The 26,841-nt window shown below is 43.5% G+C and overlaps 1 protein-coding gene across 1 annotated transcript in view; it reads left to right on the forward strand.

Annotated features, from left to right (window-relative positions):
* Nucleotides 1-1,573: 1,573 nt before the first annotated feature.
* Nucleotides 1,574-26,841, forward strand: part of ntf3 (neurotrophin 3) — a 31,490-nt gene continuing 6,222 nt past the window's right edge. The window contains exon 1 of the mRNA XM_035621325.2: nt 1,574-1,715. Coding sequence (XP_035477218.1) covers nt 1,698-1,715 — 18 coding nt within the window. The 5' untranslated portion in view covers nt 1,574-1,697. The remainder of the gene's footprint in view (nt 1,716-26,841) is intronic.

The raw sequence follows: 26,841 nt of genomic DNA on the forward strand, positions 1-26,841 counted from the left end.
TTTAAACTAAACTAAACTGTAGATTAACATCATATCATCATCCTACTCACCTGTCCAGCTCAGGTCTTGTCTGTGTACACTGGCAAAAGACAAAAGCATCCATATCTTTCCAGACGTGCTGTTGAGACTGACAAGTGATGGGAGAGGCGAGACCCGGTGCGCAGCCATCAGACATGCGGCCAAGTCTGTTTTGATGTCTCGGGTTGTGAAATCAGCTCAGATGCAGATAAAACATTCGTGCACATGCAGAAGCAAAACATTGGGTTGAGTTATTGTGGTAAGAACTGACGCCACCGTGAGGGTTTTTGCGGTGAATCAGCTGTGTTCACAGCAGCGCGGTGATCTCATGCGAGCAGACTGTCATTGAAATGATTATTATTTGAACACAGATGCAAGTCGGATGGACCAAACCAAAATGTTTTTTCCGCTATTGCCTTCAAAAACAAACAAAAAACGAGTCATATGAGTGTTCACTGATGCGGTAACTCATTTGTTAGGGATGACATGCACGGAAACTCCTCCTGCCACGATGACAAAATAAGTCTTTGTCGTCGCCTCGCAGACTGACTGATAAAAAGTGATTCACATCAGTCTTTTCTTATACGCCGTTTCTATGGTTGAGCTTCGGTCAAGAATTATTGTCGTGATTAAATAAAACCAGTCGTGTTTACTGGTAGGAGGCAGAATGTCAAATGTGGTCACCGGTGTAACTGCAGTCGGTGATGAAATAATCTGCTGCCAGGCAGAAACATTATAGATGTTTTTTTTAAGCGTTTGTTCATACAGGCTGCTTGAGGATGTGTTACCCTGGACAAGTTGGACCTATACAATTATCAGTCCTCATGAACCAAAAAATTCAAAAAAAATGTTGGTTTCACTCAAGTTGTTCCACACAAAGGCGAAAGGCGGCGTCAACATAACCGGAGACATCACAGATGCTAATCCTGGTTGGACACGCTGAATAAACAGGTACGCTTTTGTGTCCAGTAAGTAAACTTTAAAACAAGACACACACAGAACAATTTTTATTTTGCATTTACCTGATTATGAATCTTTCAGAGCAGGAATTGTAGATTGAGAGTACGAGGAATTTTAAGAGTCTTTAATGAAGTGGCCCATTACAATTATTTTTTAGGTTTGTGGAAAAGAAAAATCTGGCTGAAAGCATCACTCAAAGCAGAGAGTCTTTCCACTTTTTTATCCTTATAAATGCTCCTATGAGTGTTCCTCTCATCATTATCCTACCATATAATTCATTTATGTTTAGTCCTCAATAGAGAACTATTCGATGTAAACTTCCAGTCTGTCTCTCCCTCACGCACGCGCGCGCGCGCGCACGCTCCTAATTCGGTGTCCTAATTCATGTCAGCAGGCTCGTGACGCTGACAGACAGTGGCAGCATGCATGCAGGTCTTTGCAGCAACATGCGCCAAGAGCCATCTGTCCTGTAAGAGAAAGAGCGGCGTAGATTATGTTGTCCAGAGAGAAAGAGGGAGGGCGAGAGAGAGAGAGAGAGAGAGAGGGGGGGAGAGAGAGAGAGAGGTAGCATTACACACACACACTAAACCTTTTCCACACAGAACCAGTGTGGCGCACAGACCAGGCGGCAGCCCTCAGAAAGTGGGAAGTTTTCGCCATTCGGTCCAAAAATTAATCACCTTCATGTCGACTCTGTTGGATACTAACCCGCCGATGCTATGGTTACCTTTATTACGGTAGGAACTGCTTCATTTGTTTTTTTGTTTGCTGCTCCGTGGAGATTGTCTGTCCCCTCTCGCTGAACAACTGTTTGGTTTCTTGGGGACTCCGGCACCGAGGGAGAGAAATCGACTTACCCCCCAAAGGGTTCAATATGTTCAAGATGACAAAAACTCAAGTGCATCAAATTGCATGTGAGGAAAAAAACACGCGGACTACCTTGCGTGGGACACCTTTGAAAAAGTTTGGGGGGAAACTTGGAATTTGGCACGCCGCAGTCGGAGTTTACATTGGTTTTAGGTGCAGCAGATTCAATATTTGATTTCCGGATAGCATGGGAGTTGTGTGGCGTGTTCGGGGACTTCATACTTCATTCCTCCTCTTTTGCTTTTGAGTTTTTTGGCAAGTTCAACACAGTTAAAGTGTGTGAGGAGCGAAGCGCCGCGCGCCGACTCAAGGCAGAGCTCAAGTCTCCTCTCTCTCTCTCACTGCGCACAGGTAGACAGAAGGGTTGGTCTCACTTTCCACAGCTCGCTAATGCACACACACACACACACACACACACACACATTAGAGACTCCCGCAGTTTACTCGCTCGGGAGTCTCTCTCCTCTCAGAGGTGTGTGTGCGTGCCGTGTTGCCGGCTGTACGCGCACCGGGAACCCCCCCCCCCCCCATGTGGTTCTTTTTGGATTACCCACGCGCTAATTTGTGCCTCGGCTCGCTGTTAGTGGGAATGCAAGAGGATATGTCACAGTTGCCTACCCCCCCTCCCCAACACGAAGGCGGACTTAGCGTTGAACCAACCTGATTTCCATTCCCCGCGCGCCCCTTACTCCTTGTGTGTATGTAGACTGTAGGCTGCGCGCACGAGCTGAAGACGGCGAACGTCTTTGCGCGCAGGGGTCCTCTCTTAAAAACGTCCTCTGCGGTCCAAAACCCTGACCATTACATTACATTACATTACATTCATTTAGCAGACGCCTCCGTCCAAAGCGACTCAAGGGCATTCAACCCTGAAGATATTACCCAAAAGTGCAGGATAATCAATAGAGTGCATTAAACATTTATGAAATGGGCAAAAAACAGCTTCAAGTGCTAATTTTATATTTGTCATTTTTATATAAATGCATACACATAATGCATCATGTTTGAAAGAGTGAGTGTTATGTCAATTTGTCATGTCTCCTAACATTCAGAGCAAGATTTTTAAAAAAACAGTTAAAGTAGATTTTTACTACTTAACTTAACTTTTCTTAAGTAAAAGAAAAACTTCAAAGACATTTCTTTACTTTGGGGGCGGGGGGAAGTTACCCTCACACACCATAATTTGAATGTTGGGAGCCGGTGATGGGGACAGAGCCAAATACTTCTAGTCGAGCAAACCAAAACTCCTCCGGCTGCACGCTTGGATGACCGTGCGCGTTTCCCGTCTGATGTATTATTACATGGATGTAACTCTGTGTAATGGCCGTTGACCAGCTGCATGTCTCCACACGACCTGGGCAGCTTTGCGTAATGGCGCACATCAGTGGGTGTCTTGAGCCTTTGGTGGTTGCTTTTCCTGCTGCTGTGGGAGTCCACTCATGGTTGTGTGCTTGCGTGTGTGTCCGAAGCAGCTGTTGCAGCCGCGGATTTGACGCAGAGGCTCTCCTGACATGCGGCACACAGTGGGAGAAGGAAATTCTAGGACACCCTGCCGAAGGAGGCGAGAGAGTGAGGGGCCAGTTACATTGTTACGCCTCGTCATGGGCATTTGAGCGTATCAAAAAATGGCCTCCCCCCGGCGGCTGGAGAGAAGTTACTTACTCCAGCTGTGGGGTGTTGCATGCATGTCGTAGAGCTCTGGGTGCAGTGCAGCTGCAACGACTCCGTTTAACAAGGCACATTTTGTGTTTTATTGTAGGAGAAAAGAGGGCAGGCAGGAGTGAGGGGTGTGAACAGATTAGGGGCTGGGCTCATGGAAAGAACATAAAGAAGATAAGCCTAAAAAAAGAGCCCGCAATGGCTCCCAGGTGCCTTTTTTTGTCTCTGCATTCCAACTATTTTGTGCATACTCCCTCCCCGTCCCGATCTGCCTATAACCCCCACCCCCTTGTACCTTCTTCATTTGTTGTCCCATCTTCTTTCATCTGTGCCGAAAGAGGCAACTGATGACAACAACTAAGCAGCATCAGTCTTAGCGTCAAGGATTAGAAAGCAGTTCAGACCCAGTTCTGCTGGTTTGAATCCCAAGTCAAACTGTTACCCGTCGCAAAAGCGAGAATGAGTAGATATCAAAGTGTTAGTGAGCAAAGGCGGCTTACAGGAGGAAGCACAAATATCTCACAAGGCATCAGATAAACTTTCACTCCCCGCGGCAATTATCTGCCTTAGTTTGTACTGTTGCACAATACACTGTGGAAAGTGATTCCAGTTGTGCTTTGAGGTTTGCGGATATAAATGTGTACAAGAACCCGTCAAAGTGTGGATTGTGGGACAGCGTGCTTACTTAACCTTCCTGGCTAATTAGAGGTTTTAAATAAGCCAAAAAGTTGAAGTGATGGGATTTAACTCTCCCCCTCGTGCAGTTTAAACTACTGGTCACTTACAACTTCTTCACGGGATCAAAGCAGCGGCCCAAGGAAAAGGGTGGATCGCTGGTTCTATCCCGTCGCAGATGTTACATCAACTGCAGTCCATGGCACCTCCAGAGGGACCGGCTGGAAGTCCCTTGAGACCCCCCGTTTCTGCAAACACGGGTTCACTCTGGATTTACTTATTACATGTCATTCATTTTATAGCTGATAGTTTCCAAAAATAGTTACACAAAGTGTGTAATTTACATCCTGGCTTGACAGAAGCATATCATGTTTTTCTTCTACGAGAGAAAATAAGGATCAGTATCTGGGAGGAACCTGCCCTGCAAGATTTGTCCGAAAGTGTTTTTGCATGTTCACAATATACTGTCTTTTTGGTGCAGTAAACGGCTGAATTGCAGTTTGAGTGGTGCAATTCTGGCGATCTGAGCCGTGTCACCTTCAGAAGCGCCAACAGTAACTTTTATTTGCACAGTCCAGGCGGCAACAAACAACACTGATAAAGTATGTGTCCATTTAAATGGATTATTTGCACGTAACTTAATGTGAACTTGGATGTGTCAGGGGTCTGTCTACAATGCACAGAGGGTGGGAGCTGGTAGGTCCATAAAGGGGCCCAACAGCAAACCCTTAGCCCAGGGTCTCACAAAACGTGTTGATCCGGCCCTGCCGAAGTGTGGTCACTTGTTGTCAGAAACTCAGAAGTCCAATTATCAGAGATTTGAAAATTAAAGATGACCTCACATGAACAACCTTCGGATCAAGGAGAATTCAATTTAGGTGCTCATCCAGATCTGCAAATTTTGGAGATTGCTTTTATCTTCTGGGGCTCGGACCTAAAAAATCATCTGGTCAGGGGGCATTGGAAATACATTTCGGCCCTCTGTGACAGCCGCTCTCTACAGTCGGCCTTTGTCACAAGCAGACATTTCAATTTGTCCCTGGAGGAAAAGCACAGATGTTATTAATAACATTAACACGGCACTGTGCAAGTTTTTGTCCAACTGTCACGGACACTTCAACAGCGTTTGGCAAAAAGAAAGGCAAGTTATCAAAAAGTTCTTGGCCGGTTAAAACTAATAACAGACCTCAAACCGAACAAGAACTCCTCATATCTTAGAACTGCGTCGTGTCGAATAAAGGATCTGTTATTGTGTTTTGCATCTATCTTGTAATTTACCGCCCTCTTGTGGCCACATCAGGCTATTGTCTCTGGAAGCTAGCTCGGCCACCACCCACTGTCACTTCCGTGGGCGTGGGCGTGTCCACCTCAGCTTGCGAGTGACTAATGTGCCCGTCAAGCTGCCCTTGACTGCTTCCGCTGGTTTGGGTTCGGGTATGATGAAAATGATTGCACAAATTATTACACCAGTGCAAACTGTGGAAAACTGTGAATTGTAAGAATCCATTCTTCAGTCTTTCTTTTTGTATGCGCTAAGAGGTGGCAGTTGCAGGCAAAAAATGAAGTGACAAAATTGGATGCGTCACCTTGTACGCTTTTGAGTTGTCTTACAAATCGCCTTGTTCAACCTGTGTGACATCTTTTCCTTCCTGTTGACCACCGAGTGGTGATTTTCCATATTAAGTTTGAGAAAGCGCATTTAGGCAGGGGAACACAGTGTCACCTCATAGCAGATATTTTTAATATGACTATAGAGGCGATTATTCAGATCATTTTCCTCCCTACTGCACATGTGACAGAGTTACTGCTCAGTTCAATGGATTAATCCTCACTCAACCCTTCTCCGGGCCAGGCAGGAGTGCAGAAAGGTGAAGATGTTCAGGCAGAGTAGAGTCTCAACAAAGGAAAGACAGGCAGCGCAAAATCATGAGACAGGACAGACGTTGAATTTCAGAAACATTTTTCTACTACTACTGCTGTCATGACAAGGTATGCTTTAGTCTGGTCCATATTTTCCTCATTGGTAAATAGGAATAAAAAAAGTGTGGCTATCTGAGCCATTTCACCTTCAGAAGCACCAACGGTAACTTTTATTCTCTTACACGTCTCATCCTTCTCCCCACACCTGTAAAAAGCACTTCTACTGCTACTTGTAGATCGCTTCTGCCTTTCGAAGCGCTAAAGGGGTCTCATGATTTAAATCGAAGTGTCTCAAGTACTTTTCCAACAGATGTGAGTCCAAAACGTGGCGTCTGTAAGACTAATGGGGTCAAGCATCTGCAATGTTTGTTGGCTTTTGTAGCCGCTCTCCACTCGGGTGAAGTCGTTGAAGTGAAGGACGAGATGGAAAAGGCGTCTGGAATTTTTTCCTCATACTTCACTCGTTCTCCTGGCCGGATCATCTGTGCAGTACCTCTCTTTCTGTATGGTTGCCGTTCCACATCCCCGCCTGCTCCGAGATGGTTTACACATTTTGCTGAGTGTTTACATCGCCGCACATTCTCGTGGCTAGTTAGAGCGAAACATGCTCTCTCTCTCTGCTCCGTGCAGACACATACACATGTACAATGTCAGGATATTCATTATGGAAATTCATTAATTTAACCCGTAACCTTCACTCTCGCCGTGATGTAAACGGCTCTAAATCTAAACTGAAATCCTGTCACGGTTCCAACGGAACAAAGCGCTCTCTCTCTGCTCGTCTGTTTTAGTGTCTCCCCCACATTTCCACGTAGAGCAGATAGAGATCATGTGCTCTCAAGGTGAGGCTCGAGCTTCCCAGCAGTTCAGTCATCCGACAGTTCGGCCCCTCACTCTGTCCGTTTTGACCCGGTAATCTGCCTCGCTGCCTCAAGGATTTTCTTTATCTCCCTCACATCCACTGTCTGCATCCCCCCCTCTCTCTTTACATCCTCCTCTTCACTTCACTGTTTTTCTTCCCACTCTCATGTTTCCACATTAAAAAGTAGACTCAGTGACCTCGTGATACCATCCTGGTACAGACGATCACCGATAGACTATTGGGGTGGATTCCTGTCAAAGATTTTTGTTTAATCTATCATTTGCGTTCATGCCTCCATTGAAATGATTGTGGCATTTTAATAAAGATTAAAACCCAGCCATTTGTCTCCATCACTGCGTGTGAAAACCACGTATCGCGTAAAAAGGATTGTGACAAAGCATTTATTTGAGAAGTAACCAGAATGTATATTATTAATTGCATCAAGATGTAAATATCTCATCACACGCACACACACACACACACACACACAATGAATACTTTACTTTTATCTGACAAATTCATAATCATCACATAACCCTACATTTCAACACTAGATTCCGTCTAGATGTGATGTAGCTGCGTCGTACTTAAACTAATGTTAAAGGGTCTACATCCAAATGCTTGCTGTTGCTGCATTAGCATTAACAGCTAACCAGTGTTGCAGAAACATTTGCAACATAAAACTTAATTCCTTTACTCATCCAGAGCTGCCCTCCAGCGTTGGAGAGCAACCCTAGACTATTGTTTTGCTTCAACTGAAAGTTGTAGTTAAAATGCGTCTCACCTGTCGAAGTATTTTGGATTTTCAACATTGTGTGTTTATTTTTGTGTGCATTTGAATACAGATTTGATTCATTCATGCATCTAATTCTAATCAGGCTGCCAATGAATGTATTAATAGTTATTGTCAAGTTGTTCATGCGTGGTGGAAAAAGAACATCCGTTCCTTTACACAGGTTCAAGTGGAGTGGACTCTGGGTTTTTACACATTTGACATCAGACTTAGTGCACCACAGTAACTTTGCAGATTGTTCCCTTCTTACAAGTGCAACAAAACAAAAGAGATCGAAGGGAGGCTGCACATGCCCATAGACAAGTTCGCTAATGCAGTAAAACCCATGGTGTGGTTTAACCACGGCTGTGTGAGATCCTTCGCCTTCGAAAATACACTACCGGAAAATTCACGAGTAGAAATCGCTCTTTGTAGAACTGCTCTTAAAAAATCTGACACCTAAAAACATAACAAGAGACTCCAGCAAGACACACCTGTGTTTTTGTGGGGGATCACAATGGAACAACGCATGGCAGTTCATTAACCCATCACATATTTTGAGGATGTATCCAAAATCTGAAAAGAAACTAGAAAACTACAGCTTTCAGATAAATGTAAGCAGCGTGATGAATGCAGTATTTCTCTACGGCATGTAGTGGAGTAAAAATATGACATGGCATTAAATGGAAAATAACCTCAAAATTGTACCTATTTAGAGATTTATGTATGTTGTGGAAAAGCTCTAAGTTGGTTTCCACTGCTGATGAATATTGTATTTTTAATCATTATACAAATGCTCTTGTTAGTCAGTCTGACACCAAAAAAAAAAGCTTATGCACCCATTATCATTAAAGTCGATATATGAGTCATCCTTATTCAATTTGCCACTTGATTTGCACCATCAGTTGTTTAACAAGATTAAGAGCTCAGATCTTTTGCCAGTAAGGCGATCATTGTTTCCCAGCTGTAACTATGAAACCACAGCCACAGTCAAGTCGCATTTATTATAAAATGAGAGCAGAGATTTATACCAACTGTTGTTAATCTACAGTGCTTCTCAAAAAAAAAGGGGGCTCTGAGGTTATTTTTGCCACACGTTTTACAGTCTTTCATTTTTCTTACTTCACCACCTGTGGAAGGATCGCTGAGTCTCGCTCCCTCGTCTTACATAGGTGATCCCCTCACTGCAATAACAAATAGGCCGTGTTAAAGCAGGGTGGCGATGTACCGTGGTGGATACAGGAGGAGAGCGCAGGAAGGGCGGCCGTGGATTGATGCTTTTAATGCTCTCCTGGGAATGAAAGGCCCCATTCCACCCGTTGTATATAATCCGCGGCTCAAATACTTGGAGCGGCCATTTTCATTCTCTCCTCATAGAACGCGGTGCCTATAGGTGACACCTCCGTGGGCTGATGTGTCAGGTTAGCGGCCGCCCTTTGATACACGAGCTGACAGATGTTCAAAATGGCCCGAGGGTGAAACCTGCAGCCTGGTGTCTCAACCGCACACAGACCCAGTCCCTACTTGTCCCCTCATGCTGTTTACCTCCCTAACCCCTCACATGAGACTAATCTTCGACATGAAGCCAAACTCATAGCGAAGAGCTAAGACTCCTTCTGGGAATGACCACAATGGTCTAAAAAATGAAAAATGAAAATTGCCTGAAATACTAATACTAACTAATCTGTCATAGTGTTACATCGTGTCCCAAAGACCCTCCTCAAATGTTCGAGGACACTGCGTTGTCCCTGGATGTGACTTGTGTAAGTTGCACATTGAACTGGCACCGAACGCGACCGTGATGTCACAAAATCCTGCCTGTAGGTACACGTCCTAAGCCTCATTCAGACGGGATTTATTTCCCCCAAGGGAGGTGAGGTGATTTTAAACATTGCCTGCACCGGTGAGTGATTGTGTTCGGGGCAGGAATGTGTATGTCTTTGGGTGTGCAGACAACATCACTCCAAGAGGAGTATTACTATGACATGGCTTAAGGCTGAAAACTATCAGATTTTTCACTTGACGGTTTGTTTGCCGAAAAAATTCTGGTAAACTGTATTGCCTCGAAATGTATCAAAAATGTGAAATGTCAATAATTTGAACAGTCATGTTACTCTTTAACTTTGTCTAATGTGCGTTTTCTCTCTTTTGGCAAATTAATGGGATGATGGAGAGAAAACCAGACAGTTACTGCAGAAATGAACGTAAGTTATTGAGAGGCGCTTGATTATTTACACAATATTATCATGTTTGTATTATCAACATTAGCGTGAATTTTTCATTATTTATAAAAAAAATATCACAGTTATCGCCCATACAGATATATCACAACACCCCTGGTTAAACACTCAGACAGTTTCTTTTAAGAATTTGTTTAGACCTTGTTCTGTGATTTACCCGAAGCTGATTTTTATCTTCTCTGATCGTTTTGCTGTTTCTGATCAAAAATCTCGCCCAATGTTGCCAGGGCCGGCACTGGGTTCTGCTGAACGCTCACGTCCAAGCACATGCTGAAATTTCCCGATTGTTAAACCGCAAAGTCTGGAACAATGAGCTAAATTACCCAGGATTTCATCCTGAAACGTTCTACCTCAGCAGATAAATGTAAAAAAGAAACGGGCCCACTGGTGTCAAACTGCTCGTAGTGACATACGAGCGAGGTAACGACAGCTCTTGAAAGCCCGTCCGTGCGCTCATTGGAGACTTGAGACATCCGAGTCTGATCTGAGAGTGTGGTTGTGAAAGTCTGGTTGTGGGCAGCCGGGGCACAGTAGTAACATTCAAACCCCTAAAGAACAAAGTCCCCCCTGCCCTCGACGGTCAAATCAAGTTGTTTTTCGTCCAGCGTCAACAGGTTTTCACTTCGTGCATTATCTGTGGATGGCACCGATGGCGCGGTGAAAGAATCTCATTTGAGAGAGCTGCTCATTCTTTAATTCCTGCCTCTTCAATGTTCCTGCTAAAGTCCGATGGGTCGATGTTTAATCCATGGACTGGCATTCCCCAAAAACATTAGTCAGGTTAAACAATATTTTAAATACTATCAACTTGAGACCTATTGTTATTCATCTAAATGTGGCGGCCATGTCGTCATTGTCACAGGCTCCTCTACTTTGTCGTATGTTTGATCTCGATATAAACTAACCCCCGATTCAGCGACGCGTCAATTTTCGTATTGTGTCCCATCAAAGCATGGTTTTAAGGACAACTGCAAGGCAGGAGGAAGCGATGTGCACAGCTGCGACAACGGCCCAGTGTTCAGCAAAAAATAGGTCATGAAAGCAGAGGGCAATAAAACCCGAGTGCACACATGGTTTTTGGTACGGACCGCACAAACCTCTCGCCGCAGTGCGTGTGGAAGTACAGTCGTAGTTAGTTCATCAGCAGCGCATCACACGAATGCAAATGATACCTCCAATGCAAATTCCAATATATAAATACAGTATTTTTAAAAAGGTGACAAAGTCCGCACATGTCACCGCTTTTCCCGTACATGATCTACAAGATGTGCACAGTGCTGCCATCCCCAAATTAAAAAAGAACGCTTTTTTAAAAAAAGAAGAAATTTACTTGGAAAATAATGTGTTACAGGACTTAACATGCAAAATTCTTCAACGGGATAATGATTGGAGTTGATTAGTTCCACTCTGATGATATTCCAAACTTATGTCCCTTCTCACCGACACCGTTGCCAGTGTACTTGCACCGACAAGGAAAACGGTTAGGACGTGGCATGCATGCATACCTGCCGACTCGTCTCTATATTGTTTGCATGAAATGCGATAACCCCTCAAGAGTGAAACGCGTCACGCTTGGTTGAATGCAACGTGTAAAGTAACCAGCGGTAAATGGGACAGAAAAATAGACACCCCATTTGCAGCGAGTCTTTCATGTCTGACGTATTGACTGTTTCTGAACATACAGAATGGATGAGTTCCGAGATGTAATAGAACGCAGCATGACTGCTTCCAATGAACCCTACGATCGCTATACACTAAATACACACACACACACACGGTATAAAATTTTACAATATTATTATCGGGCGGTCGCTGTTGAGTTCTGTAACACGCTCGCAATAATCATGCTTGCAGACTAATTTTGACTTAACACACACTCACATAGTGAACATTTTGTGCACCGTCTTAGATGTAGCATGTTGACACAGTAACGTTTGCCAAATTTGCACGAAACATGAAGCACAACTGATTAATCCACATAGAAATCATAGAGAAAATCATCGCAGAACTTGCCAGAGAACCGTCCCGTTTTTTAATGTTTTTTTATGTTTCTCAGTATCAAAAGTAATTCAGTGATACTTATCTGTGCATCCATTTTTGACTGTGTCAATTTGGGCAATAAACCCCCCCCCCCCCCCGTGCTGGAGGAAAAATCGGGGAGCATAAAATTCATCAGAATGCATCTCTGGGGAGCTCCGATTTTTGTTGGAAGTTTCATGGCAATCTATATCCAATGGTTGTCAAGAACTTTTTCTCTGGATCACACATGTCAACCTTGTGCTGGCATCAAAGACAAAGTCAGAGGGTCACCATAGTCGTTAGGATTCATTCAGGCTAAAGAAAAAGGCTTTGTCCATTATACATTGCATCGCACGTACGAGGAGGAATAAAGCTGCAAGCGGACAAAACTTTCGATCGCCGTCAGGCCCACGCGGCTGTGTGTGACCACAAACAGAGTAGCGTGAGAGCTGTGTTTGTTGACATTCAAAACCTGTACTTTGAATTTCACTGTGATGTGGTTTTGGTGGGCCATTCCTCGCATCATCAAACATTGCCCCGTCAACACTCTGTGCTTGCCAAAGCAAAGAGTTTTTCGGGGGGGGGGGGGGGGGGCAATATTTTACAGGTCATTAATCATCCAACCGGCGATGTTGACTGCTGTCGGAGATCCGCTCGTTCACGCATTAGTTATCATATGATTTGAGGTTAAATGGTATCCAGGTTTCCATCAAAGTGCTCAGTTTCACACTGCTTTAGCATCTCACACGCGGGTTCAGAGTCCTCAACTTCTGTGCAGAGATTTTCAGACAGGAGCCGCAAAAAAACAAAACATCTAATTGCGGCAAACTGGAATAAATATGACGGCGACTCTCCTAAAGAAGTTGTGACAAGATGCATGTGCTCTGTTGCAGCCTCAACATACAAGCAGATATTAAACTCAGTGTATAGTTTTGTGAATCATCTTGAAGGATTGATGAATTTCAGATTGTGAATGTTTTATAGTGTAAACACATACACGGCATGTGACATACGGTAAAAAAATTGGCAGAGGGACCAGTGAAATGTTCTCACTCTGGACTAATGTCCTCAGAAGTGTGACCTTTGTGAGATTAGTTGTTCTCGGTGTTGATAATTTTCCCCCTTTGCCCGTTACTCTTGTATTGTAATGTATTGCTGTGAACAGTTTCCATTATCGGACCTCCTTCAGTGTCACCCCCCTCTGCAGCTGCCCAGTTCAGTGAGGGGCAGCGAGGCGGCGCTGCAGTTTGTTACCCAGATGGAGGCTGTGCACTTTGTGCACTGCAACCCTGAGGTCTCTCTAAAGGAGCTTTAAATGTGAATGCAAATATGCAAATTAGTCTTTTTCTCCTGCACAAAGTTTGTGCAATGTCCGATGTGTGAACGGAGCTTGTCGGCAATGGTCCCGAGGATTCGCAGTGATCTCATTGGCGACGTGTTTCTCCTGCAACGCTCCTGCATGCTTTTGATTTAAATTTACATCGTGTCACACCGGCTATAAAAGGGGGAATTTTGTAGCGTTATTTTGGTCCAACCGTAATTTTCCCCGTCTTTCCTGGAACACGGACAGTGAGAAAAACTCATTTGAGGATGACTGTCAGATGACAGACAGCGCCTCGGAGGACCAAACTGCAGGGCCGACGCCACAAGTTCATCACGGCCCGTTCCAGAACGTTCAGTAATTTGCCCGATGTTGCTGTCGACATGTTGGTGGAAATCCGTTGCAGTTCTGGCATCACTCTGGGGGACCGTTGGTCATGTGGACTGAATTTGACACATTGTGTCGATGACCCATTTGTCCCTTATCTCATCCGCCACGGTTTGATGGCTAAATTAATGCTAATTACAAGGAAAGAGATGTGCGGATGTAATGGGAGGGCTCCCATTTATTCCACTCGGAAATGTGGTCACAAAACAAACAAACAAGCAAGAACACAGATGTCAACGAGTTTGAAGGCAACAAATTGAAAAATGGCATCAAAGTTCGTCATACACGTTTTGTATGTTTTTCACAGATACGGCCAGAGGAACCTGCTAAGGGGTCTCAGGATGAAAATAATTTCCTCAGACTTTCTGTGCAGTGTTTACTTTTTTGGGGAATATGATCCCTATGTCCCTTGGGTCTGCTGCATGGACTTTTGATATTTGATATTTAAAAAACACATTTGATTCGGGAATATGTAACAGTTGTAAAAAAAAGAAACGAGAACAGTTGTAAAAAAAGATTTTCAGAAGAGATCAGGTAAATAAAGCAGAAGCCAATTTAAATGTGCAACCAGAAATAGACCTGCGAGCGGGTACACCAGGGCCCGATGAGTCAGGTCAATGGGGAGTCAAATGAGTCCAGCCTTGAGTAGGGATTTAACTGGTGATTAAAATAGGTCTCGATGCGATGGCAGGATGAGACGCTCTATCTGCAACGCACACCGTCAAGATTCTGTTCCAGCCTCGGGCCTTCTCGCTTCTCTCGTCATTTAGCTTCTGTTCTCTGCGATATGCTCGAAAAAACTGTCCCAGACATATTTCTTTCTCGAATTGGACTCGTGCACTTCATGATGATAATCATGATAATCAATACAACTCGGCTCAGATCACCGGGTGGTTTGTGCCCCGCTTCATGTCTACACGACTACAGTCGGCGACAGAAATGTCACGTGGTTTGAGCAGCAACAGCCACTGTGAAAAAAAAAAAACGTGTCCAACACCCTGCACTTGCAATGGGAGAGTACACGGCCAGTCTAGAGCATTTTGTGTTCTGGGATCCACTTTGCCATGTCAGTAATCTGGACCATTAATCCAGGAAATACTACCATAATACACACATGCACACACACACACATACACACTGAAGCAAGGTCAAAGCCACATGCTGAGCCTCGCAATCTATTCCTGTGACCGTGATTCTATTAGGATTGACACTGGATTAGCTTCCCTGATCTCCGCGGCTGATTTGGGCTTGTTATTACAACCTATCAGCGATCACACTTCTCCGCTGTCGACCCGCTCTTGCCTCTTGGTTTTTTCGCAGTCCGCCCCGAGAAGGCCGCGTCGGGGCCTGTGGACAAGTTGCGTCTTTAAGTGCTGCGAGTCGAGTTCAATGTAACTCTAGAGTGCTTTCAACTAACACATGTCCCAGAGTGGTGGAGGAAGCAGAAAACTGATTAACAGGAGAAGCGCAAATGGAGGCAAGAGCATAGACCGGTGTTTAGTGTGTGTGTGTGTATGTGTAATCACAGCCAGAGTGGACCTTGTCTGATGTAGAGCACAATGGAAACCACATCAAAGCGATAGAGGATTCTTTTCCCCCTTCACTCAATGAGCAAACCGCAGACATCTAACACCGAGGCCAGCCCTGTTGTGTTTGTCTGGCCTGTTGTGTAAGGAGATGGATAGAGGATGTCTTGTTCCGTTTCTCCGTCTCTCCGTTACGCCCACACACAAACGGACTTAACAGGCCTGAGTCAACGCTGCCTCACTCGTTTTACCCGCCTCGACCAAGGAGGGAGAAGTAATGCGCCGCCGAGGGGTCAGCGGGCGGCGAGTTTGACATCGCAGCTGCTTCCACTCACGAGATCCGAGTTCTGTGTCGGAGGCGCGGACGGCTCGCATAAACAGAAACATGTTTCAGCGAGTAACCGCTCGGCGGCGATGACGCCCTCACACTGTGGTCACCTGCTGCTGCAGCGCTCCACTCTCTCTCCGTGTGAGCGTATGGAATTCAACGCAGACTCTACGCCGCACTTACCAACAGCCTGGATCGATTTGACACGTCAGAGTCACACTTTGCAACTTCACAGCTTCTTAAACTGTGTAAACAATGGTCTGTGGAGTTTTTCTGATTACATAGTGTTAACACAGTGTAGGCCTACAAGCATGCAGAATGAATTGCCGTCATCATAAATCATTTGCAGAGACGATTTTACTTCATATATATATATATATATATATATATATATATATATATATATATATATATATATATACAAACACACACACACACACACCACACACTCAAACACTTCTGGTTGACATTTTGATGCATGTATTTTAAAACCTGCATCCTTTTCTTGCCTGCAGTCATCTTCCTGAATACATTGTGAAAACAGTGCACAAAAATGATTATCATAATAATAAACACTACAGGGTGCCATTACCTTTGTGGTGGACATCAACCCCCCCCTCCATGGACCAGCAATGAGTTTCTCCAAATTACTGATATTAAAGCCCCTGAGTGTCAGAGTTCACTGCAGTTCACCAGCCACTAAATTAACATTTTCAACACTTTTAGAGGTGAAATACTATTTTTACGGAAAAGTTTTCGCCTTCTGCTATTATCTTACGGGGGGCTACGCTGAGGCCGTCCATGGCTGAAAACATGCTGTTACCCTGCACAGGTGTAAGTCTTGCATCAAGAGTTTTTTTTTTTGCTTGTGTGCTCGCTTGTAACATTTACTGTATGTTCACGGTTTGCGGCACGGCGGTGATTCGTTCAGCTAAAGGATGGACTTGGTGACTAGACAGTAACCAGCTATGGGATCCAGTTTCCAGTGCCAGGGCTTCTGCTGTGTTCACTATTACTCTAATACCAATGAGTTATCATAGCTTTCACGTGCTGCGTGGTCTCGTACAATGGCCCACTTCTGTCCCACGTCACACTGGATGTTACAGGATCAAATAGGGGAAAACAGTCAACTTTCATTGTTGTCGCTATAAATGGGGCTGCGGCAGGAGACGGCCCTCCACCAACCTGAAGGTAGTTAGATCCCAGCTTCCCCCAGTCCCACTGACGGCTCTTCCAGCGGTGTATGAAATGACAGGAAAAGCACGGTAAATAGCGGCGCTGTATGAATGTGTTTTTCCCTCAGACTGGTGTGTCTTTAGAATATACATATATATATATATATATATATATATATATATGTATGACTTACTCTTCATATAGTAATAGTAATAGTTAACTGGGCTGACGCGCTGCAAGGTGTGTGTCCTCGTCTGTTTTTACTGTCGGGTGAAGGAATGTGTACCTCTGCATTGCTCGGTACATACGCATGTGCTTGTACTCCGCAGTACAACTCACACCCGTGCTTTTTCTGACACACACACACCACAACAAAGTGGCTTGCTTTTGCAAACACACTCGTGCACAAACTAGTTTTTCCCAAGAGATAATCACCGCAAATGCGGATGACTCACCTGGCTGCGGGCGGCGATACATTCAGAGGGCAACTTCTCTGTTATGATAGGAATTCTGCCCTTCCCTGCACTTACCCTAACACCCCGGGGGTAAAAGAGAGAGCGAGGTGGGAGGCGGGAGGAAGACGAGGGAGGACGGGCCACTCGTCGCGGCAGCTCAACGCGAGGCCCCCGGGTTCACATTGGCTCCGATGAAATGTGGCGCTGCGGTCGCTTCCTGGCCTGCAGAAAGGCCAAACAAAAATTGACACAAATGAGTGATGAATAGTAAGTCGAGGAGAATAATCTTCTGATCTAAAAGTCTTGGCACAAAGGCTCCAAGTGGGAGAGAGGTTTTAATGGAAAAAGCGGGTGCCATATTCCAAAAGCGAATGTCAAACTTTTAAATTGAGAGAATGAATCTCATGTCCCCAGAGTGATCCCCACCATGGCCTTGCCACTCATTTTTGTTCATCTATATCAAACCAGTTTTCTCGTCAGGTTTCTTATGCGACGGAAATGTGAAAGCAGTGGTTAAACAACATTCTCCCATTTGCAAGATAAGTTTAATTGTGTGGAATCCAGTGGCAACCAAAATAACAAGATACTTCATGGATTATCCGATCAGTGGCTTCTCCTGATTTTTTCCTGGACCTTCCGTGTCATGTAATGCCAACAGTGGAGGGCTAGAGATAGTTAAAAAAGAAGGCATTTCATTAAAATTAATGTTTGATTTTTCTTTGCGTCTTTTCCATCTGTTTGGCTTCCCTGAGCCATGTCAAATATATCGTTTTTCTTTTGCGACTCTTCCGGGACCACAGAAACCACTTGTAAATGGCGTAATGTAAATTGCTGGAGCTATTCAGCATACCTTCGCTCCCAAGCAAAGTGTTGACCACAAAATGTCCGTTTACGTTGAGACCGCCACCATATGCTTCTTTGGCCACTAAAGACATTTTTTCTTAATCTTTATTCATCCATTCCTTCAGTTTTTCCCTGCTTTGATTTATTATAATTTTCAGGATAACTTGGCGGGAAACTGAGCCACAAACTGGATCTCTCCCTCTCTGTCCTTCTGTTTTCTCTTCTTCTTTCTGTCGCTGTGCTGTAACATCTGGAGTCAATTGGACAGTATTAGGTCTCAGACTTTGCCGGGTCAAAATCCCTGTGGAGGATTTGTTGGTTTGGCACACTGCTCCGCTAAGCCTCGGCACTAAGCGCCCTGACTACATCATCACTGGGGTCTCCACAGTGACTGCAGCGCACACCGCTCACGCCAAATGAATCGTGTGTGTTTTCCGGCGCCGGCAGGTTTCTGCATCGGAAAGCACAATGGAGAAAAAAATGCGGTTTCGTGCCTGTTTTAATTTTAGACTGAGCATTCCTGATGATCTGGCGTGCAGCCAGTATTGAATCAGGGTTTTACCTCCACGGCGGGTTACTGTACCGTCATCTTTGTGCCATAGGTCAAACTGAGTTTACAGTCGAGTGCTGTTAGTTTGCAGTGTTTCGGGGAAGCCGGTCAGACAGTGTTGGTCCGAGTTTACCAAAGTCAGGTTGAGAGAACCAGGCGTTGATCGTTGTCAATAAAATAAAAAAATTATAGAGGTGCCATTATTTGGAATCACAATTGTGGCTTCATTCTGTGATGTATCCCTAAAACCTGATATTTATTATTTAAATGTATTCTATTTTTATTAAATATAATACAACTATATCTATATTAATACTTTCTATGTAAATTCTCCTCTTATTCTGTTTCACTAACACTCGTGTTGCTGCTTCAATCCCTTTTTTTTTGAAAAACATGAATTTTGTAGTTATCAGCTGCTGCGCCACATCTAACATCAACTGAGCTGTCGTAGCTTCCCTCTGAGGCTCTACTGACAATGACTGTAATTTGAAAAAACTGAACACGTTAAGCATGGTTCACTTCTATGTAAAGTAAGGTTTAGGAGTAACAAGCAAAATGCAAACTTAATGCGACCTTCTCCTGGCCTTTCACAAGAGGTCATAGTGTGACCTCTGAGCATGACCTTTTGGCCGTTTGTACGCCACGGTCAGAGCAAGTTGGCTGGTTAGCATGCAAACTTCAGAAGGAGAAGCGATAGAAATGAAAGTAGAACACAAGTTGCCATTGGTGATGCTTTCCACTGCTGCAGCTCTCGGCAAACTATGATGCTGAACTCACGCTTGGTTTCTGCCGACAAGTCAACAGCCGTCAACGCCGCCGTTGGATGTACTAAAATAGGAAAAACCTCACATGCAGCCCATTTAAGACCTCTGAATCGAAGTAGCATGTTTGTCTTCACCGCTGGGATTTGGTAGATCTCAGAGCTGTTAGCGGCAGCATTCGAAAAATGTACGGTCCGCTGCCCCGGCTCTTGTGTATTATCAGGTTGGGGGGACTCAAGGGAGTCAGAGATTCTTTTTTTTTGGAGGCCGGTGATTAGGGCACGTCAGTACTGTTCTCCTCGTGTTCCACACGCAACAGTGAATCTTAGAATGCAATAGAGCAGGCTACAATTTCAGGCCTGGAAGCCAAAGGCAAAGTTCCATCACTTGCCCTCAGACCCAGAGACAGTAGCGTTGAAGGTAAAAATGCAATAAACACTCATTTTCTTCAAGATGCTGCATATATTCGCCGGATGCCAGCTGAAATATTGCTGCAAGTCCAACTTGTGTCTACTCGTCTGCAAGTCCAGAGATGAATCAAGAGATACTAATCTGTTGCCATTCACAATGTCCACCGTTCTCGCTCATGATCTATTTCAGTGTGGATATTTAAAAAAATGTTGTTTGAGAGACGAAAAATACTGGGTCGAAATCTTTCCCTTCTCCTTTCCTTTTGAAGAGTGTGATGCCTTATTAAGCATTCCTGCTAGTGGATAACCAGGCTGGCGTCCAGATTAAAGCACATCACTAGAGAGGGTCGACAGTGATTCGCTGGTCACTGTTGTTTGCATTCCCTACTTTTAAAACAACTTCATCTTCTCCCATTTTTGGTTGACCGAGTTTGATTTTCAGTTTCTCCATTTTCTCTCCGGATTTGCGCCGGCGAATGGCAATATTCGGTAATTCGGCCTTCTTGTTCTTTTCTTTCCCTTTCCTTTATCATGTTTGTCAACTGTTCCTCCTTCTCTGGGTCCACGGTATTTCAAACACATCTTACAGGACTTCCTATAATTTGTAATACCCAAATTACAATTATAATCAACTGGCTTTTACAACCTGCAACCTCACATCGGCCGAACAATCTTGCTGCTGCAAAATGTAAACTAGGTTTCTCTATCTCTTTGAATCTCAAAAATAAACATCTGTGCTATATTGCTGTTATGAAGACCCTACACTATGCCAGCTTTACTTATTTACAGTGAACCAAACAAAACCTGGAATATTCTCGCCCCAGTATGTGATTTTAGATGCTTAACCAAATGCAGGATGTGGAATACCTCTTTTTAACGTACAGCGAGCAAACTTGACATATTTTTTTTTGTGCTTGTGATTTCTTTCTCTGGAAATGAATACGTTTTAATGAATCTGTTTAGCTCGTATGATGATTTTTTGGTGTGATTTGCACACCATTATATTTTAATTATAACAATGAACATCATTATTTTGTCTGTAATAAAGAGTGATATAGAGTTATTGTCAGTAAGGCTATGTAATAATAACATTGTATACGGTGAGGAGCAATAAAGGCTACATTCCCGTGTGAGCGTGTTCCCTCCAGTTCAGTCCAGTAAAAAGAAACATAAAAACAGTCAGTACAGCCAAAATTAGAAATTTAGCAGTGTGTCTTATATATGAAGGCGCCATTTGAGAATTGATGGATATACAATAAAAAGTCTTAACGCAGGGAGAACAGTTGAGTTTATGTTTTTCGATAAAAGTTTTTGTCAACCTCCGTGGCTTTATTTGGGACCTTATTTCAATGTCATATTTTGATCTTGAATTAATTAAACAATGTATTAAAGGTCACCAGCTAGTCACTGTGCGGACAGTGTACAGTAGTTTTTTTGGGGTTTAAATCAGATTACGGTATAGCTTGTAGGCTGGAAAAGCATGATATCTATATCATTCTATCTTCCATGCTGGCATATTTCCACTGTCCACCTCGCCTCCTGCTGCCTAACTGCCAAGACGCACACCAGTCTGCGTCAGTCAGACAGACAGACAGACAGACGGACGGGTCGGTCATTGCTGTCTTGCTCCGACACGCCGCTGCCAGTAAACGGCACTGAAGATTTCACCAGAATGAAAAGTGTGCAATTACTTATGACAGTTAGGAGGCATGTTATCACCGCCATGCCCCGAGGATCCCGCAGTGCATCTGCACTGTGATGTCTGTCAGTCACACACACACACACACACACACACACACACAGGCATACACATAGAATACGTCAGCTAGCATTCTCATCCTTAGATGACTTCTTGAATGATATTTACTTTTTCATGTGTTTTTTCTTTCTTAATAACTCCTAAAACCAATGGGAATTCCAGTAATCCCTTTTTAAGTATTTCAAATGAAGGAGAATGCCTCAATCCATCTCACTGTATACGATGGTATCAGCATGAAGAGCTCCTAATATCTACTATTTCCCAATATTTTTCAGTGTGATTTTGTGTGCCAGATGTATCAAGTGTGTGTTTGCCTTGAAGCGATGAGGCTGCTGTTGTGGTTTCATGTTTATTTGAATTGGCCCGCAGTTCTGTACCGTCTATGTCTTTCATATCCACCTTGCACACAAAAACAACCGCTGACATGCGCACACACACACACACAAAATAAATATACCAAAAACCTCAACAGGGAGAGTTGTTTATGAGGCTCGTCGAGACACACACCCACACACACACACACACACACACACACACGATTGCACTTACAGTGCCGCATGCACAGTCTGACTCACATTTTTGGTGGCTTTTCCTGTGCTCTGTGGTGAAATGTATGAATTTTTACAGACAGGCACACACACAAAAAAGCCAAAATCTGAAACACAAACATTGTCTGCGCCACCCCTGCCACAAAGTTGCCACTGCAACTTTGTGGCAACAAAGCCCCTTCCTCCCACAGGGACTCGGACTCTGCTTTGAACAATATCAGGGCCGTTATTTACTGATTAAATTAGAGTCTTAAGATTGACTGTAAGCTTTGGACTGTGAGAGAAGAAGTTTGTGGTTTGGCTTGTGTTATATCCATGGCTCAAAACTGCTTAGAGCTGTGCAAGTCTCGTACTTATGTGCAACACTGCTTTGTTTACACTGAATCCAAGCATGGACGGTGAGGCTCAATTTTTTTTTTTGGGTGGGGCTTGAAAGCAGAGTCGGCCACTATTGGTGGCCCTACTCTGTAAAAAAAAACATGCCACTCCGTGCATATGGCACAAACCGTTAATCCTTTCGGTTTTACCTGACATGCATTTTCACGAAAGATGTGGAAGCTCTGCATGCAGGTGAAAAACTATGCCTTTTGCGGACCATGTGGCTCAAGAGCATACGCTCTATACTATTACATAACGTCCCGGAGCTTCACTTGACAGTCAAACAGCCACTCTTCACACCACAGAGTCAGTGCAGTACATCGCTGCAGAAAAGAAAAAAGCCGCCTGTGCTCCTGCTAAGACGCTGCCACACTGAGGCTGATTATCTGAATCAATCCCCTCGGGCGTTAAAAGCTCAGAGGGCATGAGCAGCAGCTTTTACCCTGGGCTCTCTTCCGAGGCTACATGCAAGGGGCCCCTCTTTTTGCAACTATTTCTTCAGGACAGTTATTCCCTCTTAAATACCCACCACTCCACTTCACATTTGTTCACAATTACAGTATGCGAGAGTCGGCGAGACGAGGAGGATCAACGGTGCCCAGGTCCACTTTCTAAGCAATGTTTAACATAGGTCTTTCAGCCACATGCAGGGAGGGGAAAAAAACTTCAGATACATGATTCACACATGTACCTTTCACGAGTTCTGCTGCATGTGACGGAACTATTTCCGTGCAATCAATGATTTGCATTGTGCCGTTATCGCAACTTCTGATTTTTGGAGAAGATGTGATGTAGTGAAACTGGAATGTAACTGTGAAAATCTTAACCTCTTCCGCTCCTCGTTGATTGTTCTCCTATCATATAAGGTGACACTGCGGTGAAACAAGATGGTGTCAGGGTTGGAGTCTGGGAGTATGTGCACAAGTAAGGGCACTTAGAGACAGACGGAAGCCGAGCTGACGGAGAAAGGAGTGAAGTGAGGACGAGTGTGAGCAGATAGAACTGTGAGATGATGAGCGGACGAAGGAGAGGGGGGTGTAAGAGGGGGAGGGGGTCAGGATGGACACAGACCTAATGAGCCCCCTGACCAGGACTATCACTAATTTGTCTATGAACAAATCAAATTTTCTACGAGGACAATTTTTTCTTTTACATCCGTTTAAGCGACAATGCTTCCTTTTCATTTTGGCATAACATCCCTACAGTATATGCCTCCTGTAACCATTTCAGTTTGACCTGAAGAACCTCTGGATGATCAGGTAAATAAAATGCAGTGAGTCTGATGCAGCTGCGGCTTTTTTTTGTTGTAGATGGTTGTTACATTTCCCTCTAGCTGGTATTAACTTTTTTTTTAAATTGAATGAAACAAAGATATTCTCATTAGAGAAATACAGAATTATTTCAAATGGGCCAGAAGAAATGCTCTGAGCAAAAGTGCCTTTGCCCAGGCTGCACTTTTTACATTGGCCGCTGACGCTTCCATTTCAGCAAAGTGCGTTACTCTATTTGTAATAACCTTGACTGTAGCGGTTTAGCGAGGAGTTTATTCTTTTAATCCAAGCCATTTTCTTGGAAGTTTATTGTCCTATAATGTACAGAGAAGAGTTCGGCAAATTTTGGTAAAGTCATACTGAGCAAAGTCTTTCATTTTTCGTCAATGTGTTGTTACAGTGTGAGATCTGCCTCAGGTGACATCACCGGCTGGGTCTTAAGAGTACAAGACGGGAAAAATGGGCACGTAGAATTAGAGAGAAGTGGTCTGGTCCTTTTCCTTTTTTTTGTATAATTGGGGATTGGAGGCTGATGCTCGAAGAACTGCTCTGACCTGTGTGTCAGTGACAGTGACTCAAGATACAGGAAACACATCAGCCTTAGTAGCCTGGTGGCTACGACATGAGCAGACCTGAAGAAAAGCCCCGGAGGTTTTCATCGCTGCTGTTTATTGATAGTGTGATTACATAAGTTACAAGTGTGAGGGGAGGTTGCTTCACAAAGCGTGTGATTGACAGGTGGCCCGATGCAGAGGTACAACCGTCTGTGGCCTTATCTTTTTAATATGATGGTCGCCCAAGTGAAAAAAATATATACTTAAATAGATTTTGTAAAAAGTATATTTCATATGCTTAAGTTTCCTTTTTTATGTTTAAAATTACTATACTTGAAGTTGTGTTAAAATGAAACAACTTAAGTTGTATTTAATATACTGGGAGTTGCACTTAAGGCAAGCTTAAATACATTAAAAGCATATTTTTTCTGTATTTTTGTGTTTTTTCACTTACCAAAATAGCACACTAGTCTTAAAATATACTTTAAGCATCAGAAGTATGATTTTGCAAATTTAAAAAAGGTATACTGACAGTGAGTTTATAGTGTATTTCCAATATATTCCGAACACAAAAGAAATTCACTTAAAATATACTTTGAACATAATTTGACTGCATTTATAATACAATTAAAATGTGCTGGAAGTATGGAAATAGTACACTAAGGTAAATTGTCTGTATTTACATAGCGCTTTTCTAGGCATGTTGACAACTCATAGCACATTCACACATATTCTTACAACGCTGCTAATTACCTCACATTTTTCTGCCACATTCATACACTGTCTAGTTCGAACCGCCAACCTTCGGGTCACTGGCCGAGCGACTTTACCGGATGAGCGCACACGCACGCACACACACACACACACACAGGTGAACTGTTGAAGGAAAATAAGTCAGACGGGAGTGTCGCTGGGGAAGCTACACAAAGTGTTTTTGCTAACTGGGGCTAACTAGCTAGTGTCCAACTTCCTCGTTCACTTTCTGCGGAGTCCTCTCCCTCTTCCCCCGGTCATGACGCAAATATCAACACGGTCAGGCTGCGAACACTCAGCGACAGTAATGATCCTCCATTCATGATACGATGATGGGATGTCTGACGACAGGTGACAGAGGGAGGATCTCAATGCTCATTGTCTATTGCGTCAATCCGTCGCGCGAATATATCGCCCGAGTTCAAATATTTCAACTTGAGCGATGGAAGCAAATTTCGCCTGATTCATCGCGCATATCGCACCATTCTCGCCGCCCGAGTCAGTGCCACTCTTTGCATTGACTTTGTATGTGATCTACTTGCGCGAAAAATTTGCATCGCATCCAGTGTGAATGCACATTTACATACTATAAAAGCACAAACATACACTGAAGAAAAATTAACTTTTATGAAGTAGTACTTACGTGCAACTTAGATGAAATACAGGCATTAGCAGGAGCAAGTTTATGTTGCAGTGAACTTGCAGTAAATATACTGTTAAAGTACATTAAATACAATAATTAAAAAAATTAACAAATGTACTAAATTACAAATTAAGTTAATTATCATATCAATATGCTTTGCAAAAATGTACTTTGAATACACCGTAACTATACTTCAACACAAGTAGAAATGTACTTGTTTAAACTTTTAACACACTTTATATGTTAAAAGTATAATTTAAGTATAAAATAATATTCTTATTTTTCACTTGGGCAGTCTATGTTCATATATGGTCACAAGCTCTGGTTGTGACTAAGAGGGGGCGGAAATAAATTGGTGTCTGACACAATATCTGTCTCTATAATTTTGGCAACACTGTACTTAAAACGGTCCCTGTTGATAAATTCAATGAGGCTGAGGTCCATTTTTACTCACTTATTGTTTGGAATGAAGCTCTCTTTTTTTTCCGTCTGTCAGGCTCACTTTCGTTCAACCTCTGTGTTGAACTTATCCCCACTTATGTGTGAGATCAAGATGTGTTGTGAAGTGCTGGGTGGACATTCACTCCAAAGATTCAAAGAGAACCCAGTGCTGACAATGAATCATTATAGGCTATAGGCCTATAACTGATAAATTATTTAGAATTAATAAATGTTGACAGAGCATTTTTTATTTTATTTTAACATTTTCAATTTTTTGCTGCTGTGTTACAACCTTTAGGGGGCTGGGGAACATAAGTTGTAAATCGCCTGAGTTGATGCCACTGAGCAAATCATTGCAACTCAAGTCAGTTCATGAGGTGCTTCCAAGGTTCACAGTTGCTTGAATAGTGAGTGTAAAGCAGAGAATTTGGCAGACTCGGTAAATCACTGTTGCAATCAAAGCCTAAGCTTTGACCAAACTCCAGGATGAATACGCGACCAGCAGATGCGCATCTATACTGTACACGCCACAAGCAGGGATTTGTGTTAACAGTTGAGTTGTTGTTGTTGTTGTAGTTATATTGGGGCTGAACAACATAAAATGTGCCCGTGTGACCGCTTAAGAATGTGACTTTAGCTTATAATGAAATTTATTTCACATGGACCTATGCTGCATGGCCTGTTCGGCCAAGCAGAGGAAAGATGGAAAGAGTGTCTGTACCAGTAGTTTGTGGCTTTGCCTCCA

The sequence above is a fragment of the Scophthalmus maximus genome, chromosome 12, assembly GCF_022379125.1.
Source record: "Scophthalmus maximus strain ysfricsl-2021 chromosome 12, ASM2237912v1, whole genome shotgun sequence".
Taxonomy (NCBI): domain Eukaryota; kingdom Metazoa; phylum Chordata; class Actinopteri; order Pleuronectiformes; family Scophthalmidae; genus Scophthalmus; species Scophthalmus maximus.